Source organism: Martes martes (assembly GCF_963455335.1).
Source record: "Martes martes genome assembly, chromosome: 14".
In the NCBI taxonomy this organism is placed as follows: Eukaryota; Metazoa; Chordata; class Mammalia; order Carnivora; family Mustelidae; genus Martes; species Martes martes.
Window position 1 is genome coordinate 52,306,150 of NC_137902.1, and position 18,299 is coordinate 52,324,448.

An 18,299-nucleotide genomic window follows, 5' to 3' on the forward strand; every position below is an offset into this window, starting at 1 on the left:
CCATCATTTAAAGCATTATTTATACAAATGCACTTTATTGTTTTAAACAGAACAAAAGAAGAGGCAGAAAATATTTGCATATAACAAATCCTAGCTTATAAATGTAGTTTTTTGTGATGATGTCTCTAATCAGTCTTCAGGGATTTTTTTTTTTTTTTTTTTAATTTGCTTCACTGTGTCTTGAGCACTGATATTAGAGAAAAGCACATCGGCATAAAGTGTAAACCAGTGTCTCAAAACACTGGAAGAACCTGGAGAGCAGACATGATTTTTCTTATTTCCTCTAAGTAATCTTTCATAAAACAAAAGGTGATCTTTGGCATAGATTCATACTTTAAAGGCATTAATATTGCATTTATATCAGGTAAGCAACTATACAAATATGCTGAGGGCCTTGAAAATAATATTCATCAGTTAAAAGAAAACAGAGGAAGCCTGAGTGTACAGTACCAACTGAAGACAAGTTTTACACAGTAGATGTTGGGATTTAACACACATTGGAAGTGAGAAGAAAGGACATTCAGGCAACGGTTCTTACTCCTTTACTCATCCAGTTCTGGCTTTGGGAAGAAGTAGGATTTCATGTGCTGGGCAATGCTTAGACAGCAGTGATAATGCAAAAAAGGAAAAATTCTTCTCTCTCACTTTGCTAATAGAAAACTTACGGTGATAATTAAATATTATATCCATTACTCAGGAGCATTTGTACTTGGGAGGGAGGAGGGGATAACAGGGACTTGGTTAAGGGAGGTAGGAATATACTGAGCACTATTTCCCACTGATTCATCCCCAACGGTGCCAGAGTTCCAGACTGCAAGTACCAATCTCCCTTAGGTAGGAAGTGCCCTTCAGACAGGATTGCCTTTCTATTAAACATTCCTGGGGGGCAAGCACCAGTTCTTAGGTGAATTTCCAAAGGATAAAAAGGATCTTTCAAAATTACAATGAACAAACACATATCTTTAAAATCTCGCTTAGGAAGGGTATGAGGGAAGAATACAAAAGCCAGGATTGGGGACATGATTTGGTTAAAAACTAAATGCAGCATTACAGCTCAGAAAGAACAGTAAGAGCTAAGAATGAATGATAAGGCCTCAGCACAGATCTCTGCAGGCAGTGACAAAGCATGAGGCGCCTGAGAGTGGCCATGCCGGGAAGAAGGGCAGGGCCTCGCCCGGCTACTCTGCCCTTCTGGCGGCAGAGAGCACCAGGACACACAGTATGTGGGATGGCTACCTTCACAGGCCGAGGCGGGATATAGGACGGGAAGCTTCCCTAGCACAGACGTTGCTCAGGGGCAAGGTAAAGACAGAATCGTGTGATTCTGTGATTTCCTCCTGAGAGTGAAATTTGGTTTTGCACTGTGGGAAGTGAGAAGGATTAACCTGGGGAAGGGCAAGAGGTGAATCCAGGCCCCATGTGCTGGGGCTCCCCAGGGGCCATCTTCCCTTGTAGCAGCAAAGCTCACTTCTGAAAAGGACCCAGATAGCACAGCCAGGGTCAGGAGCAACACGGAAAGCCAAAACAAATTTTGGAGGCACAGTGATTTCCTTCTTAACTAACTTGCCTGGGCCTGGGTCTTGGGACCCTGGTGGGGAGGCTTGGAGGGGAGGGAGAAGAGAGAGGAAGCAGAAGAGGAACTGTCCCCTAGGGAACGAGGGCGGAGCAGGGTGTTCAGTCTTGGCTTCTGAGCTTATGTGAAGTCCATGGGCTAGAAACCCAGCCTTCCTATTGGGATAGAGTGTGCACGAGTATAACTGTGTTGGAGAATATAGGCTTTATACGGAGAAACATTTCAAAGTGTCCATGACAAGAGTATAAATGGTTTCTAAAGTGAAGAGGCCCCATTCCTTTCTGTTATGTCAGGCCAGGATGTGGCCAATAACCCCCTAGCAATTCTCGGCATCTTCTGGGACTCAGATCATTTCATCCTGTTTAGTAGGGGTTTCTGTGCCAACCAGGTTTGACCAGGTGCCTACTGGTACCAGGGAGTCTTTCTAACCCAGCGTAGTGTAAATCCAGCATCTGTTCGAATTTTGATTGAAGCAGCTTCTGCTTCTCGAACGGTCTCCTTCACAGACTGCATAAGGTTCTGGGCATTGTGAACCAGCATCTCTGTGGCCTGCAAGGAAAGAGAAACTCTCCATTACTTGTCATCCCAGAGGCGGCCCTTCCTCCAAAATTAGCCCAAGCTAGGCGTGGGCTGCAGGTCACCCTGCCTGTGGATGGGATCCCTGTACTTGTCGCATCATTGGGAGGTTGGGGGAGCACCAAAAAGAACCCCAAAAAACCCACCCCTGATTATGTACTATACCCTCAACCGGCCTCTAGCGTGTACTCTTGCCTCCTCTTCAAACAAGCTCCTGCCTCGGGCTCTCGCTGTTCCCTCTACCTGGAATGCTTTTCCCTCATGGCCCAGCCCTCACCTCCTTCAGATCTTCGCTTAGAAGTCACTTTGGTGAGGCACCGCCTGCCCACCTTACTTTAAATCACAAACACCTTCCCAAGTGACAGCATTGCTCATCCTCCAAGTCTTCATTTTTCTCCATAGAACCCATCCTTACTAACTACTACGCTTTATGTAAATTTTACCTAGTTTGTCTGTTTTATCTGTTTTACCTGATTTTATTTAAAATTTAAGTTCCACAAGGGCAGTGATTTTTGTGAGTTTTGTTCACTGCCACGCCCCGTGTTAGGCCAGTGCCCGGCACAAAAGAGGTATTTCATAAATATATAATTTTAAACAATGAATGAAGAAATAACCAAATGAACAAACCAATCATTCATAAATCCATGAAAATCTAAATAAATAAATCTAAACACACAAGCTTACAGGGCTAGGATCATACCAGGACTCTAGCACAGAAAGTCAGAGAACATACTGATTCATTAGCTCCCAATTTTTAATTATTAACTCTTTTTGAGCCAACAAAAAACCAAACCAAACAAAAAAACTGTTTTTGAGCCACAGAACCTTTGAGGATTTTGTGAAGTCTGTAGATTCTTCCCTGGAAAATGCTCACATGTGTAAAATTTGTCCAGGCAATTTCTGAGGGTTCATCGGCTCGGAGAGGCATAACGATGGGCTTAAATTACCAGTCAGCTGATCTTTTCACTCAGTCAACAAAGAGGCTGAGGCCCAGATAGGTTAGGAGATTTGCAACCAAACTTACACAGTAATCAGGATGAGGACTCAAAACTGACTTGCAGTCCTGTGTTTTTGCATTCTTCCACACTATCAGTGTCTATCCTTTTTTAATTAGAGTATGAGGTAGAACATAGTAGATATTCCCAGAATACATTTGTGTTGGTTAATTAAATGATATGGTCTGAAACTATGAGTCCTATCCTTCCTTCTCTGTTTCCACCACTTCCCACATGATGGGAAACAGCCCAGTGCCCATACCCTGCCTAGAATACACGGAAGTCAGGGGTGAAGATCCAATACCCACGGTGCACAAGGAGGGTGAGGGTGAGAGCTATTGGATGAAAACACAGCCGTGAAAGCACCACTGGTACTAGACCATAGCCTCCCTGTCTCCTCCAAGGTGCTCCTGGCCTGAGATCAGGGATGGTCTCCCAAACTACCTGTGAGATCCTCAGAGAGAGGAACTCTAGGAAATCTTTTTTTTTTTTTTTTAAGATTTTATTTGACGGGGCACCTGGGTGGCTCAGGCATTAAGTGTCTACCTTCAACTCAGGTCATGATCCCAGGGTCCTGAGATCAAGCCCCACATCGGGCTCCCTGGTTGGCGGGAAGCCTGCTTTCCCTCTCCCACTCCCCCTGCTTGTGTTCCCTCTCTCAATGTGTCTCTTTCTGTCAAGTAAATAAATAAAAATCTTAAAAAAAAAAAAAAAAGATTTTGACAGAGAGAGACACAGCAAGAGAGGGAACACAAGCAGGGGGAGTGGGAGAGGAAGAAGCAGGCTTCCCGCCAAGCAGGGAGCCCAACGTGGGGCTTGATCTCAGGACCCTGGGATCATGACCTGAACTGAAGGCAGACACTTAACGACTGAGCCACCCAAGCGCCCCTCTATTTTTTTTTTACTCCCCTACTCAGTGCCCAATACACATGCATATCCGTGTGAGCCCATCTGGGCAGTTCAACAAAAGACACGCTACCTACAGTAAGAGGACGCTGGTAGTCTGGCTCACAGCAGGGCCGACTAGAGAGGAGATACGGAGGAGAAGAGATGCCCAAAGGAGGGCTTTCCCTATAGTCCTGGGCCATGTTTCCAGGAGGCAGCGAAGGAGGAAAGACTCCAAAAAGTGGTTGCCAGTCCTTAAAAGAACCCTCCCGCCAACTTTATTTCAGTGTCTGTCAAAGAAACCAGGAGAAGCACCTCCTTTGAGCCGGCATTTCAGCCTCAGCGCACGCCTGTCTCAGGCCCCTGAAAAGCCGACGCTCTTCACCTCCCCAGGTACTTCTCACCCGGTGAGCTGGGAAGCACAAGTGCTTTCCAGCCGCAAAGACACAACAGGCAGGAGTGAACAGGCACTGGAGGTCTCCAGAGAGTCACGCCTGTTCCACGGAGACAAAGAACTGAGCAGAGTCCCAAGTGCTAACTGGCACGTCACCCCAGGCCTCAGCTTCCCCTCTGCGAAGTGACTAAAGTTGCACAAGAACTTTCCTTCCCCTTCGAAGTTTCTGATGCATCTGTGCAACACAGATGCCCTTCTAAGAGCATTCAAGAGTCCATTCCAACACTCAAGTCACAGGTCAGATTTTCCCCAAAGCTGAGTTAAATCGCTATAAAGTGGCTCCAAAGCTGTTGGCAAGAAACCAGAAGCAGCGGATGCATACCTGCTCAGACTCCTCGTCACTGATGTTGGTCCGGCCCAGCATAGTGGCCTTCACCGTGGACAGGATCTTGAGTTGGGTGCTTATGGTTGGGATTCGCTCGCATACCTAAGAAGCAAACTTAATTTAGCATGTTTCTAATGTCTTCCATGCCCACAAGCTCTTTGAGGGCACGACTTCTCTACCTCTGATCTCCTAGAGGCTGGCGTGCAGAAGGCACCCTGTAAATTAGCAGCAGAATCCCACTTGGTTTCTCCCTAGGATCAGTACAGTCCCTCTGTTCAGAAAGGAAGCATTATAATTTTTTCATTTGATGAGGCAAGACATTTTCCTGACTGTCTTTCCCAAATATACATGTGTATTTCCCCTTTCTGCTGTTTCTTCAGAGCTCCTCCACCTCCTCCTCGCTCATCCAGTTTTCTCTCTCCTGCTTTCTCCCTCCCACGCCCCCAACTCAGACACACACACACACACACACGCGCGCGCGCGCGCTTCTCTTGTGTACCTGTAAGAGGTTGGTTCTAATCCGCTTATCTGTGCACTGCTTGGCAACCTCCTTGGCCAACCGCGTCACCTCATCTGAGGCCTTGGCGATGTCCTTGGCACACTGAATCAGTGCCCGCTTGGTACCACTGCCCCCTCTTACCAGCCGAGACATCTCAGCCATCAGCAGAGCCATGCGCTTGGCTGCTGCAATGATGTCATTGCCCTAGAGAGAGAAGCGAAGATATAATGTGAGCTCAGCCCACACTGTGGCCAAGTTAGGGAAGGAAGGAAGAAGCGCAGAGAAGAGAGGAAGGAGCCTGCTGCTCTAGCAGCCTCTGGAAGGGTGAGGAGAGAAGAAAAGGACTGTTCTTGAGTGATACGGACAGTACAGCAGGACAGAGAGAAGAGGGAGCCAGGGGGCTCCTCCCAGCACTCAGTGAGAGAGACAGAGAGAGACGACCCTACTGGAAAGAGGAAGACCTGCAGATTAGTCTGGAAGGGCAATATGTGTGCCCCGCATAGCACTGAACGAGCACTTCATCTCCAGGTTAATCATGTCAATCAAAATGAGGACGGGACAGAGAAGTTGGTTAAACAGGCATTTTCCTTTCTAGAGGGGAAAGCAAGAGAGCTTGCTTGAGGGGGAAAATACAGAGGAGCCTTTCCAGACGCTGAAATCATCCTCCTCACCCTAACCCTTGTTACAAATAGCAGCCAAGGACTGTGGCTGCTGAGCTGGAATTTAAACCAAGTAACTATTATCAGCTTTGGTGAGAAAAGATCTACTTTCTCACCTAGACTGTTCCTGCCCTCCCTGCTACTGTGTCTTATTTGTCCTGTCGGCCTCAGGGAACATGTTATTTTAATTTGTCACATTTTAAAAGGCCAAGAATCAATTCCTCAGTCCTCTCAGCTAAGTGGCTTCAATTAAAGAAACCTTCAGCTAAGAGCAGAAAAGTACAAGACATGAGTCAAGCTATACATGGAGCCCCCACTCCAGCTCATAGCGGTTTACCTTCGATGGGGCATTTGGGTTCATTAAAACTCTCGTGGGTCGTAATAAAGAGATGTATAAGGAATTTACTTTATGCCCTCAAAAGGTGCACCTTTTGGCTGCTAACAACCAAAAATAAGAACCACAATGTTCAAAACTACCTAAAAGGTCAGGCCCTACTCATTTTTCCCCTCACGCTTTTCAATTTTCTGCACAAGGCAGTGAGGCATACACAAACCATGCCCTGCTGGGCGCCCTGTGAGACACCCCCACAGGCACCCAGAGATGGCCGAGCGCTATGCTGGGAGGCGTGTGACATCTCAGGCAGCCACGGAGGCCACAGAGAATATGGGGATGGGAAAAAATCACGAGAACAGGGGCAGGTTAGACATGGCCGTCTGGGCCCATCTCCTCCAGGGTAGACCTGGGATCGTTCCGGGATTCATGAACTTGATTAGAAAACAGTGTGGTGCTGAGGTTAGTTATTACCCATCACTCTTCAAACCCTTTCTTCTTGCAACATGCTACCTTCAAAGGGAAAAAAGTGATCACCCTCCTCCTCCACTCCCCACACCAGTGTTGGTTCAGTCCCAAGGCCAAAGCTCTGTGGCTGCCCATCCTGCAGCCCTGAGTGCTCTCTGCTCTCCACCCCCAGGACACCTGGACAAGCAGTCAGTGAAGCCCCCTTCCCTGTGGGTTCCTGTCAAGGCCAGCATCTGCCAGGCAGCCAAGTGCAGGGCAGCAAGCAGTCCGCCCCAGAGACCCTGCCATATAAAGCTGCTTCCCACTCCGGTCCACTCCGCCTGAGCCATCCGTGACAGGTCAGCAGAGGAGGGGGTGGCAGGCCAAGCTCCATGGTCAGGCCAGGTGACCTCTTAATGGTCTACAGTGGTTCCTGACCTGCAAGTCATTGAGACACCCAGAGCTTCCCAAGGGGTTTAGGGTTCTAATCGTGGCCCCGAGGTCAGTAAGAAAACGAATCCTTTCAGAAAGTGACCCCATCTCTACCCCCCCACCGGACATAAATGCAATCCAATTAATCGGGCATTAGCAGACCTATCAAACTCGTGAAGCCAGTCCTGACAACAAGGTGCAGACAGACAGAGGCCCGCCCCGCTCAGACTCACAGGACTCGCACAGATCATGAGTGATGCAATGTGTCAAGGCTGCACATGGCCGGATGCATACAGAGCAGCCCCGCTGGGGGTGCTAGATCAGTACCTTACTAGACCACTTGGTAGCTTCCCGATGCAGGGACTGAGCCGCGGCCAGAATGGGCTGGTTGACCGGCTGATTGGATGGCATTAACAGCAGCTCAGGTTCGAAATCGTCTTCCATGTCAGGGGGGACAGGGAACCCAACAGCATCGGCCGCATCTGCCTCAGCTACAACACCTACACCCACCTCAGCGGCCCGGTTACCCGGCTTTGTCGATGGCAGGAAGGGTGAGAAACAGGGACAGTGTTAGTCAGAGCCGTAGGACGGGGGAGCTGAGCATCACTTGGTTTAGTAACCAAAGCTTGCCTAGGATGGGAAAGAAAAACGGCACCTCTCCGAAGCCAGACGAACCAAACTCCACCGAAGGGGGATTCTCAGCCTCCAGCACCAGCCCGAGCCCCCCCTGTTGTCAGTGAGGGAAAGAAAGAGACTCACTCCGATGGCAAAAGGTTTCCTGAGAAAAATTTAAACCAAGAAAGCAAGTGGCATTCCTTTTGTATTTATACACTTACCACCAAAGTTAAACTTGCCAAGAATAATTTTCATGTCACAACATTTCTGAGGAGCCAAACAACCAAACAATAGTAGCTGATTACCTTTAAAAGGAATCCAGAGGGAAAAAAGTAAATGCGGCCACACCACTTGCTCTGAATGGAACAAAGTGACCCCCACCCCCCAGCCCCTGCTAGCTCCTATGGAAACTGTTCTAGATCTTCTGGGACACAGGAAGTGACCTCGGTCAGCTCTGCAAGTTGCCAGACATAGATCATTATTTCCAGCAGGAGTTAAAAGCTCCCAGCATTTTAAAATGATACAGCAGAAGCCACGGACAGCAAACCAGGAAAGAGGCCCAGAAAACGAACACAGTGGTGAGTGAGGAGGACTGATCAAATCCCTCCCTCCCCAGAATGGGCCTCACCCAGCTTCCCGTCTCAGGGAAAACCCACACTTCGGACCAGTTCTCTCTCTCTCTCCTCAAGGCCTTTGGACACAAACACCTCCATGACCTCCTCCTGCACCTGCTGCTACTACTGACCCAGAAAGCTGTTCCCGGGGTACAACTTAAATCTCTCCTGTTGCACAGCAGGGTTCTCACCCCAACCTTAAGGTACATACTTCACAGATAACCCAGGAACATAGCTACTGACCAACGCCGAGTTCAGAGGAGCCCAAATCAGTACCCACGAGAGAACAGGACCCGTGACGGGGAGAGGATGGATTTAATACCAGGGATGGGGATTCCGAAAGGCCAGGGCAAGCGGCAGTGTGATCAGATGTGAAATAGGCAGAGGGGAAAGAAAACAAAAGGAACTGCCTAAATGAAGCCAAGCCATGTATATGAAGAATGGCGAAAACATGTCCTTCTTTAAAAAAAAAAAAAAAAAAAAAAAAAAAAAAATTTAAAGTGATCTCTATACCTAATGTGGGGCTTGAACTCACAACCCCAAGATCAAGAGTCACGTGCTCTACCTAGTGAGCTGGCCAGGCATCCCGAAACACAGGTTCTTTATATCAAACATCTCTAACCGAGAAGAAGAGTTTACTTGGAAGTTTATTTGAGGTTGCTATTGCTCCTAAAATTCTTATCCTGCACAGGAAACCTGTCTCCAAAAGGTGATGACAAAGTTGGAGAATTCAGAGCAAACAATGGGTTCAGGTACATTCTAAACCCTTTCTCTAAACTCTGTCTCAACCAGGAGTCATCCCCATTCCTTACAGGAGAGGCCAGCTCACTGCTGCTGGGGAGCAGAGTCTCAAGGTGTACAAAGACAGACAAACAAACACATACCACCCTCACCACCCCAAACACACACGGTCAAGGAGCTCCTGACTCACAGCTCAAAGTCGGCAATTCTCCAATGCTCCAAGCCTGCACACAGTCAGACCTGAAGACTTCTGGCCACAAACGGCAGAGTGGGGTGAACATGTAGGCCGACGCTGTCTGCCCCTTAAGTTTGTTTATAATTCAAGTGTATTTTGTGTCCTGCTACACAATATATCTGGGTTTATTTTAACGAAATTTATTTATTTATAAAAACTTTTATTTCTTTATTTGACAGAGAGAGAGCACAAGTAGGCAGAGCGACAGGCAGAGGGAGAAGGAGAAGCAGGCTCTCCACTGAGCAGGGAGCCTGATGAGGGGCTCGATCCCAGGACCCTGGGATCATGACCTGAGCTGAAGGCAGCCACTTAACCGAATGAGCCATCCAGGTGCCCCATGTTGTAATGAAACATAGATTGCCTTTACAATCTTTGAGTAAAACCAAGCTCCACTGTCCCTTCCACCCCTCTTTCCACATGCACCGGGACTCTGCAAACGGTCCTGGAGGTGTGCACGTCCTAGGTGGAAAGGTAGGATTATAAATAATTCCACGGCCAGGCCCAACACCAGCAAGGTCACTATTCATTCCTTCTTAGAACCTAGGTTCACAGCTAACAGCACAGAAAGAGTTTCAAAAACCAAGGTCGATTTCCCAGCCTGGAAAAACCCAAGATCATCTGCAAGTAGAAGGTCCCCCGGAAACTACAGTTAATACAAGAGCCTGAGATAGCCAAGGGCATGAAAACGCAAATAAATGGTGGGAATAAAGATCTAGAAGAGGTGGTCATATTACAAACAATTGCGAACTGAGTTAAAACTACATTTCACCACCCGGTGAGCAAGAATATTTAGTTCTTATCTAGAAAAGCTACCATGCACTTTTCATCATTTCAGGGGAAATAGGCAAAAGTTATTCATGGGGCCTGACAGGTGCAGGACCCACATTTTCACTGACCACATGAACATTTACACTTTCAGATTTGTGGAGCTGGAGTTAGCCTGGAGTGGTCTTGAATTGGGGGGTGAGATGATTCTGAGAAAAGGACAAAGCACGTAGCTCCTAAGCACATACCTGCTTTCATGAAAAACAGAAGGAAAATGCAAACACTTCAACCAACTCTAGCAGAGCCCACAGAAGACTGTTTCACATCTGGAGTACTGATACTTAGCAAGAGAGCACTTAAAGACATTCAGCAATCCTGAGAAAGAAAAACAATTTCTAAAAGACCCCAAATGTCGCAGGCCGCAGGAACGGACACTTGCATGGACGGAGGAAAGGAACCTCCTCTCAAACATCTCACTAAGCCACAAGGAAGAAGAGGATCGTGTTATTGGCGACAGCAGGAACCAGAAGCAGAGAGAGGGTAACTTTCCAATCAGACTCTTCTTCCTGGGCTGTGTGCATGTCTTCATCCTTTTCCAACAAGAAAAGCCTCATTATTTACCTTGCTGGACCACTTGCGAGCCTCATCGTGGAGCTGCCTGGCAGCCATCATCATTGGCTGGTTGATCACCTCCCCGGCTTTCTGCTCAGGGAACTCTTCATCCTTCTCCTCTGGTGGTGGGGGCCTGGGCGGAGGGACCTCACCCTCAGGCAGAGGTGGTTTGGGAGGAGCAAGCTCATCGGCCAGCTAGAGAGAGAATTACTGGGTTGTAAGTAAAACCCTAGGAACTACTCCCCCTCTAGAACTCTTTCCTTTCCTTTAAAAAGCATCCCCAGAAAAGCCACCCACGTTCATTCCATATAAGACCACCCACACGGAGCACAAGGACCACCTGCCTGAATCTCCACAGAGGCATATTTTCTTCCCTGCTTCTCCACAAAAAGCCAGCAGCTAGAGTTCTGGATGTATCCCAGGGAGGCACACGCAGCACTGCTGGACCAAGGCTCCCCAAAGAGGATGGATCTAATTTGTGGTCCTGACTGTTTCAGGGCAGTTGCACAGGTGACTAACTTCTCCCCGGGGCCTCAGTTTCCTCATCTGTCAATGAGGGGTAGCTAAACCAACTGACCTCTAAGATCTTGATTCTAAGTGTCAGGAATTTGCTGATCCCATAAGAAGCCAGGCCCAGAGTAGCCCTCCCACTGGCCCCAACCAGGCACCAAGAGCCCAGCTACAAAGAAGCAAACGAAGCTGAAAGCACTGTGCCTCGGCTTGGGCAAAAAGACCCAATTCTGTCCTCAACCAACTTAGAAACTTCCATCTTTTACTGACATGAAACACAGGAAAGTAAGTCAAGGAAAGTAAATCTAATTATTGCCTTGATGAGCTATTCCCAAAGTCCAGCTATCTCCAATACCATTAGTTAGAACAATCACCATTTCCTATTCCAGGATTTGTACCTATAAGTTATTGCCCAGCTAAGCCTCCTCCGAAACCATTTACCTACAGAAGAATAAATTTATGGCACTTTGGGGAACATAAAAAAAGTTGAAATTATATATAGTTGGAGAAAAATATACTTTAAAAAAAAGACTATTATTTTTGTTACTAAACAAAAAAAGAAAAAAAGTCAGGTAAAGAAGACTGTACACAAATCTAACCACCTCAGTTTTGCCCTTGTCAACTGGGAGCACAAAAAACATCTCCTCGCCACCAGGTCACTTTCCCTCTCCTCAGTAACTCGTTCTATGACCTCATCACTCATCACATCCACACTTCCCAAAGCCAGCACCTCTGCTCCGGTCAGTCCCCGTCACAGCAGGCCAGCCCCACAGCCCCCACCGACCCAGCACGCCCTGCGCAGAAGCACGGGCGTAGGACTCCACTGATTCTGGAACGCAAGTCAACCTGTGTGTCCGAGGAAGCTTCAGGTAAAAGCCCAAGGAAGACACCTCGTCCACGAGGCTCCGAGCACAGCTTACCTCCCTCCCAGCCCCCTCGGCTCAGTTCTCCCCATCACTCTGAATCTACTTACACGGAGCTGTTCAAGATCCGGAGGAGGAGGCGGGAAGTCAGGCTCCTGAGGTTGGAAGGCTTCTCTGACCTTGGCCACAGCTCCCAGGATCCGATAACCCGAGTCCAGGAAGCTCTTTTGCAGGCCTAAACATAAGACGCCCTCACTTTCACTAGGCAGGTCAGTGCCCTGGAGCACCGTCTGTCCAGCAGCAGAACTGGTTTCTATGAACAAAAGCTGCATGTGAAGCTGCCAGCAAGCACCACAGGCAGTGACTGAAGGGGAAGGGCCGTAAGGGCCAGGCAGATGCCATGAGGCCTACAGAGAGTCACAAGGGTCACAAACCAGCTAATCCCTGTAGTGTGGGCAGGGTGCCTTCTTGCCTGCACAATCAGCAAGTACTCAAGACGTTCCTGGGTGTGATCACTTCAGGCTCAGGTGGTGCTCATCACCCCTCTGACGGTGAAGCCATCAAGAGATAAGCCTGCCCAACTCAGAACAGGGAAGATGTCGGTTTCAGATTGGGCACACATCCCCCGGAGGACGTCTCACCTTTCTCCCGACTCCTTCGCTCACCTTGGCATTAAGTGTGTTAACCCCTAGGTTGAGCTGCTGCTGCTACAGTGCCCAGTCACCTGGGATTCAGGAATTCTGCTCAAACTTTTAGAAACTCCAATTAGGAAACGGAGCGTGTCCTTAGTGAGAGTAGGTTGAAGATGTGAGAAAGATCCTGCCTGGGCTAGGGGTGAACAGGGCAGCCCTTCCTTCCCACTCTCTTATGCTGCCTGGATTCCGCTCATGGGCCAGACACAGTGGATGCTCCAAACAGGAAGGAATTCCGATGTTTCTAACCAAAGGAGTGGTAACATCTTCAGTAATACTGAAAACACATTCACAATTCAGGTAAAGAAAATCCAGGTTCTTTGGTGTAGGATCAGGATATTCACCGAGGAGATTTACAGGTCAATTTAAGCCCTCCAGATTTGACAGAAACCGAAAATGTCTTACAGAGAAAAAAGCATTTTAAGAAGAGCAGAAGAGAAGATACGCCCGTTACATAAGCTAAATGGTTGATAAAATGGTTTTCGTGCCACTTTTGAGCAATTTCCAAAATAATGACTAAATGGAGCCAAGAGCCATCTAGTCAGACAACATGAAGAAAGCACAGAAAAGTCGGTCCAGAGCAACTAACTTGCAATGAACCTGCCAGTATTGCAGAAAATATTCTGTGCCATATATATATATATATTTTTTACATAAAAAGATTAATCTAGGGGCACCTGGGTGGCTCAGTGGGTTAAGCCTCTGCCTTCAGCTCAGGTCATGATCTCAGGGTCCTGGGATCAAGCCCCGCATCGGGCTCTCTGCTCGGCAGGGAGCCTGCTTCCCCCTCTCTCTCTGCCTGCTGCCCTGCCTACTTGTGATCTCTCTCTCTGTCAAATAAATAAATAAAATCTTAAAAAAAAAAAAAAAAGATTAATCTAGCATTCTCAAACTAAGGATCTGCAGTGTTTGCTCCCAGACGCAGCACGTGGTGGTGGCAGGGTGGGTACACGTCATCTCAGCACCCTGTCAGCTTCCTGAGGTAACCACTCAAGTGAGGTGAACCACGCCAGGCACTGCTTACCAGGGTCAGAGATGTTTCCGGCCACAGCCTTGGCGTCCATCACCATGGGGGAGATGGTCTTGCTCAATTCATCAGAGGCGGCTTTCACAGCCTCGCGGAACTTGGGATCCTCTGAGTTCTCCACCTCCCTCTTGGCCACCAGCAGGATACGGTTGGCCCGGCGGGCAATGCTGGTTGCCCCGGCGACCAGCATCTGTGGCTGGATGTTGGCCATGGCTACTTTACACTTGTCCAGGTCTTTTTTAATTGCTTCTTCAGAAGCATCCAGCAGAGATTTGGTATCGATAGCTTCGTCCACCAGCCCTGTCAGGAGAACAGAAATAGAATTTCGTTTCTGTTTTAGAAGAACAGGGACTCAAAAACCCTCTTGTCCACTCAAGGTTCTCACGTGAAAGTAGAACACCCAGAATTCTCTCCTTCAGCTCTAAGTCCTTCCTAAACAATCAAAAGCTTCCAGGTGATTTACCTTAGTTCAAAAAAAAAGTGAAGATGTCATCCAGAAGGCCGTATAGATTCACAACAGCCATACCGACTGTGGTCACCGGCCTTCTCGGGTCATCCGCGGCCCGCCGGAATCGCAGCGACAACAGGAGGACGGCGTCTCCGGCCTTCACCGCATCTCCACATTATGCTAATAACATTTTCTCCCTGCCCGGCTCACTCCACAGCCATCTGTTGCTTGTTGGCAGCTGGTCGTGCCCCAGATGAGCCACGAGGAGGGTTCTAATAACCCTGACGGCCTGCTTCTTGTTTCGGTTACCTCTCTCCCAACACCCCGGGAGCTCCACTTTCATCTCTGGCTCCTAGGGACCCTGTCACGGCAGGTCCTGCAGGGACACTGAGGAGCCCACGTTCCTCATCTCCTCCCTCCTCGCCTATCCCTCCCTGCACGGACAGTGAAGAAGGTTCGGAGGTGCCACTTCCCTAGCACAGACACACGTTTGTTGGCGGTTGGTTTCTCCTTTTTTAAAAAAACTACGTAGTTGACAAGTTGGAGGAAACTCTGAGACAAGTTGTATTAAATGGTAGCTATTGTGGTTCCTTGAAATGTGAACCCGCTGAAAATGACAGGGACACTTACTGTACCCACAAACACCGCCTCCAGCCTCTGAAACCAAACTCTGGTTCAGACTGAGCAAAGGCACTATTCAAAGGGAAGACAGGAGCTGTAACAATGAGCATCGCACAGGGAGGGCAGCATTAAAAGAAAAGAGACTCAAAGAGCCTCTCTTCAAACAAAGTTGCAAGGCCTGAATGAGAAGCCGCAACCTTAATCAGGGCCAAGTACACTGTCGGGCACATGACCATCCCTTCATCCAATTACAGCTGAGTAACATAACCCATCCTGCTCAAGTTTCTCAGAACTCATTCCTCAAGGACTAGACAGTAAGAGCTTCACACACAACTCTACCTGTCATTTTTTCGACATTATCGATCCACTGGTTCTTCATGGTCTCAAAATGTTCGTAAGCAGCTTGATTTCCAGGATTCCTAAGTAAGATGCGAGCAGCTGAGATGACCTGTCAATGACAAAACAACCTTTAAACCCCAGGGCGTCCTCCCACTGGAATACAAACATTCAGCGAAGCCTTCCCTTCTCCACCTACAGATGGCACTAGAAAGCCAAAAATGCGCAAGTCTTTGCAGGCTGAACATAGGAGACTTGGGTCTCCTAAGGACCAGACCCGCGGGGCCAGTGCACAAAGCTATATAGTCACAGCCTGATTTCTGAGCAGGTAACAGAATGACAAAGGAAATGGCATTCACTTGATACCTCAGAACACACACAGAACTGACATGTGTTTCAACCCTCAATGCGGACTCTTCCATCTTACAAAGCACCACCAAGAAAGATACTAAAAATTACTTTAAAGTGATATGTATGAACATTCATAAAAAAGTAACTGTCTACAGTTAACGAAGTACTTTCACATCCATTATCTTACTTAATCCTCACAATAACCCTATGAAACAGGACAGGTAACTTCTCCAACTTTACAGACTCAAAAACAAGACACAGGAAACGTAGGTGACTTGCTCAAGAGCTCCCAGCAAACCAGTTACAGAAGTTAGGGAAGGAACTAACATTTACCGAGTATTTGGTAAGTTACAGGCTATACGTATATCCTCTCAGTCCTCCAAATTACCCATTAGGAAGGAATTCTCTCCATTTTACAGATGAGGAAATTCAAGGTCATAGAGGATTCAGGCCCAGATCTGTCTCCAAAATCCTTACTCTTGCTGAAGCTGGTATCTATAGTTTTCTGTTTCTCTTTTTTAGGAATCTCAGTTCTGTACAGAAATACCTATGTACTATGTTCCACATTTTATGGAAAATTTTTTTTCAAGATTTTATTTATTTATTTGTCACAGAGAGAGATCACAAGTAGGCAGAGGCAGGCAGAGAGAGAGGAGGAAGCAGGATCCCTGCTGAGCAGAGAGCCCAACGCGGGGCTCGATCCCAGGACCCTGAGATCATGACCCGAGCCAAAGGCAGAGGCTTAACCCACTGAGCCACCCAGGTGCCCCTTTATGGAAATTTTTAAAGAAAGTTATACATGTTCATATTTTGTGGAAGTATTTTTAAAAAGTTGGACACATATGATTTTTCAAGAGAACCTAACTTGTTAACATGCCACGTGGGCAAAAGATAAATAATAAAGAGGTGTATTTTTTTTTCCCATCCTTTCCTGCAAGTTCCCATCAAAGGGATATATTAGCCAGTATCACAGATGTGTAAAGCCTAGCATGGGCCCTGATGTACTACAGGTACATAATACACATCTGCTGAATAAATCTATTTTTTAAAAATGAATTTTCTATAATTTGCTTAGGGAAAATGTGCAAACATCACACTAAATGATGTTGAACTGGTATTCTTAAGAACACCTCTCAAATATTAGAACTTAAATTCCTGTTCAATTTGTTTTCTTTTGTTCCCACTCTTCCAGTATACTGTTCATATCACACTGGCTATAACTTGATTATTTAATGAAGTAGAAAGAAAACAAGCCATAAACACAACCTCAAAGAGACATGGGGAAAGGCATAAGCTGTACAATGAAAACAGACTACCGTCTCAAGATTATCTGAATATTGCCCTAATTATGGGTGCGTGTAAGCAAGCAGAGGTTGCCTTACCAGTTTTTTCTACCCTCAAAAGTTATCTATGATCGTTGTAGAAAACTAAAACATAAAAATGATTTTGACACTGTGTTTCTTTCGTGACAATATTTAGTAAGTGTTCAAAAATGTACAGAAACTGTTCTGTAATTGACCTTTACTGAACACTACATGGTGAGTACTGAAACAATGAAGAGTGAACAAAATTCAACCTGGGGTGTGAGTTCTCGGGCCGTCTTTACTGATGCCTGAATGCCTTCCACTGTGGCTTTATTAGCAGTTCCAACAGCAGCCGCCTTCTCCGCCGTGGCACCAAGCCTTCCTGAATGGTGCTCGAAGTTAGCCGCCCTCTCATCAAATACCTTGAGGAAAAACAAAGACATTAGGAAAACTTATTTCAATAAAATGAGTCAGGAAGCCTAAGAAAAACTCTCTTTCTTGAGCAGCAACTGCTCAAGCAAAGACTTCACAGATGACATCAAACCCTAGTGACTACGACCACAATCTGGCGATTGCCAGGCCCTGGCCTTGCTCTGTCTCCTCAGAGGCTTAGCCAGAAGCATCACACACACACTTGACTTTCCGTTCAACCAATGCTTACCAAGTGCAGAGAGGACACACAGCACTGTGTCATCTGCAACAAGGAGTTCACAGAGTGTGAAGACTTCAAAAATCCCTGTTTCCAAAAGTCTTATCCTGTGAAGAGGACAGGCAAGCCCACTCCAGGCTCCAGGGTGCGTGGAAAACTCAAGAATATCCACAGTCCTAAGCTGAACTCCAGCTTCCTCAAGGCAGCATCCCTTACATATCCATTACCATTAATGTTGTAAAAACTCTGCCCCTGACCTCCAGGGGAAAAATGATAGCTGGTGCTCACACTCAGGCCCGACATTAGGGCAAGGAAGGCTGCTTTTTATTCCCCCACATACAAAACCGTCTACTGAATTGTTCATTCACCTCTCAAATTAAAAAAAAAAAAAAAGAAGAAGTTAGTTTTTCCTTTGACACGGTTATTATGTGAGGTTGCATACAATGAAGGGGACTATTTAACGCCAATAAAATGACAAAAGCACATCTGTCACTTGTTTGGATAACAATGCTTGAAAACACAAGGCATCCCAAACAGTGCTGGGTCAGGTTTACACTCTACACAGAGCATGTCAGGAACGGCCAAGGCAGGACCCATCCTCTTCCTTGCCTCCTCCTAAGGGTCTGCCTGCCCTACTTGGACACGGCTGTCCAGCTCCTGGCGGACCACCTCGAAAGCCCTAACAGGCTCCTGGTTCAAGAGCAGGCTCCAATCAATCGCATTGCCAGGGTACTGTGTTG

The 18,299-nt window shown here is 47.2% G+C and overlaps 1 protein-coding gene across 2 annotated transcripts in view; it reads right to left on the bottom strand.

Moving 5' to 3' along the window:
• Positions 1 to 9: 9 nt before the first annotated feature.
• The window catches only part of VCL (vinculin), a 114,211-nt gene continuing 95,921 nt past the window's right edge, over positions 10 to 18,299 (bottom strand). Inside the window, exons 14-22 of one of the 2 annotated variants that reach the window (XM_080822508.1) lie at positions 17,183 to 17,332; positions 15,259 to 15,367; positions 13,848 to 14,150; positions 12,242 to 12,366; positions 10,768 to 10,953; positions 7,504 to 7,707; positions 5,308 to 5,511; positions 4,806 to 4,910; positions 10 to 2,122 (exon numbers count right to left, since the gene is read on the bottom strand). In XM_080822508.1, coding sequence (XP_080678634.1) covers positions 1,976 to 2,122; positions 4,806 to 4,910; positions 5,308 to 5,511; positions 7,504 to 7,707; positions 10,768 to 10,953; positions 12,242 to 12,366; positions 13,848 to 14,150; positions 15,259 to 15,367; positions 17,183 to 17,332 — 1,533 coding nt within the window. In that variant the 3' untranslated portion in view covers positions 10 to 1,975. The remainder of the gene's footprint in view (positions 2,123 to 4,805; positions 4,911 to 5,307; positions 5,512 to 7,503; positions 7,708 to 10,767; positions 10,954 to 12,241; positions 12,367 to 13,847; positions 14,151 to 15,258; positions 15,368 to 17,182; positions 17,333 to 18,299) is intronic. The other variant, XM_080822507.1, reaches the window with a different exon arrangement.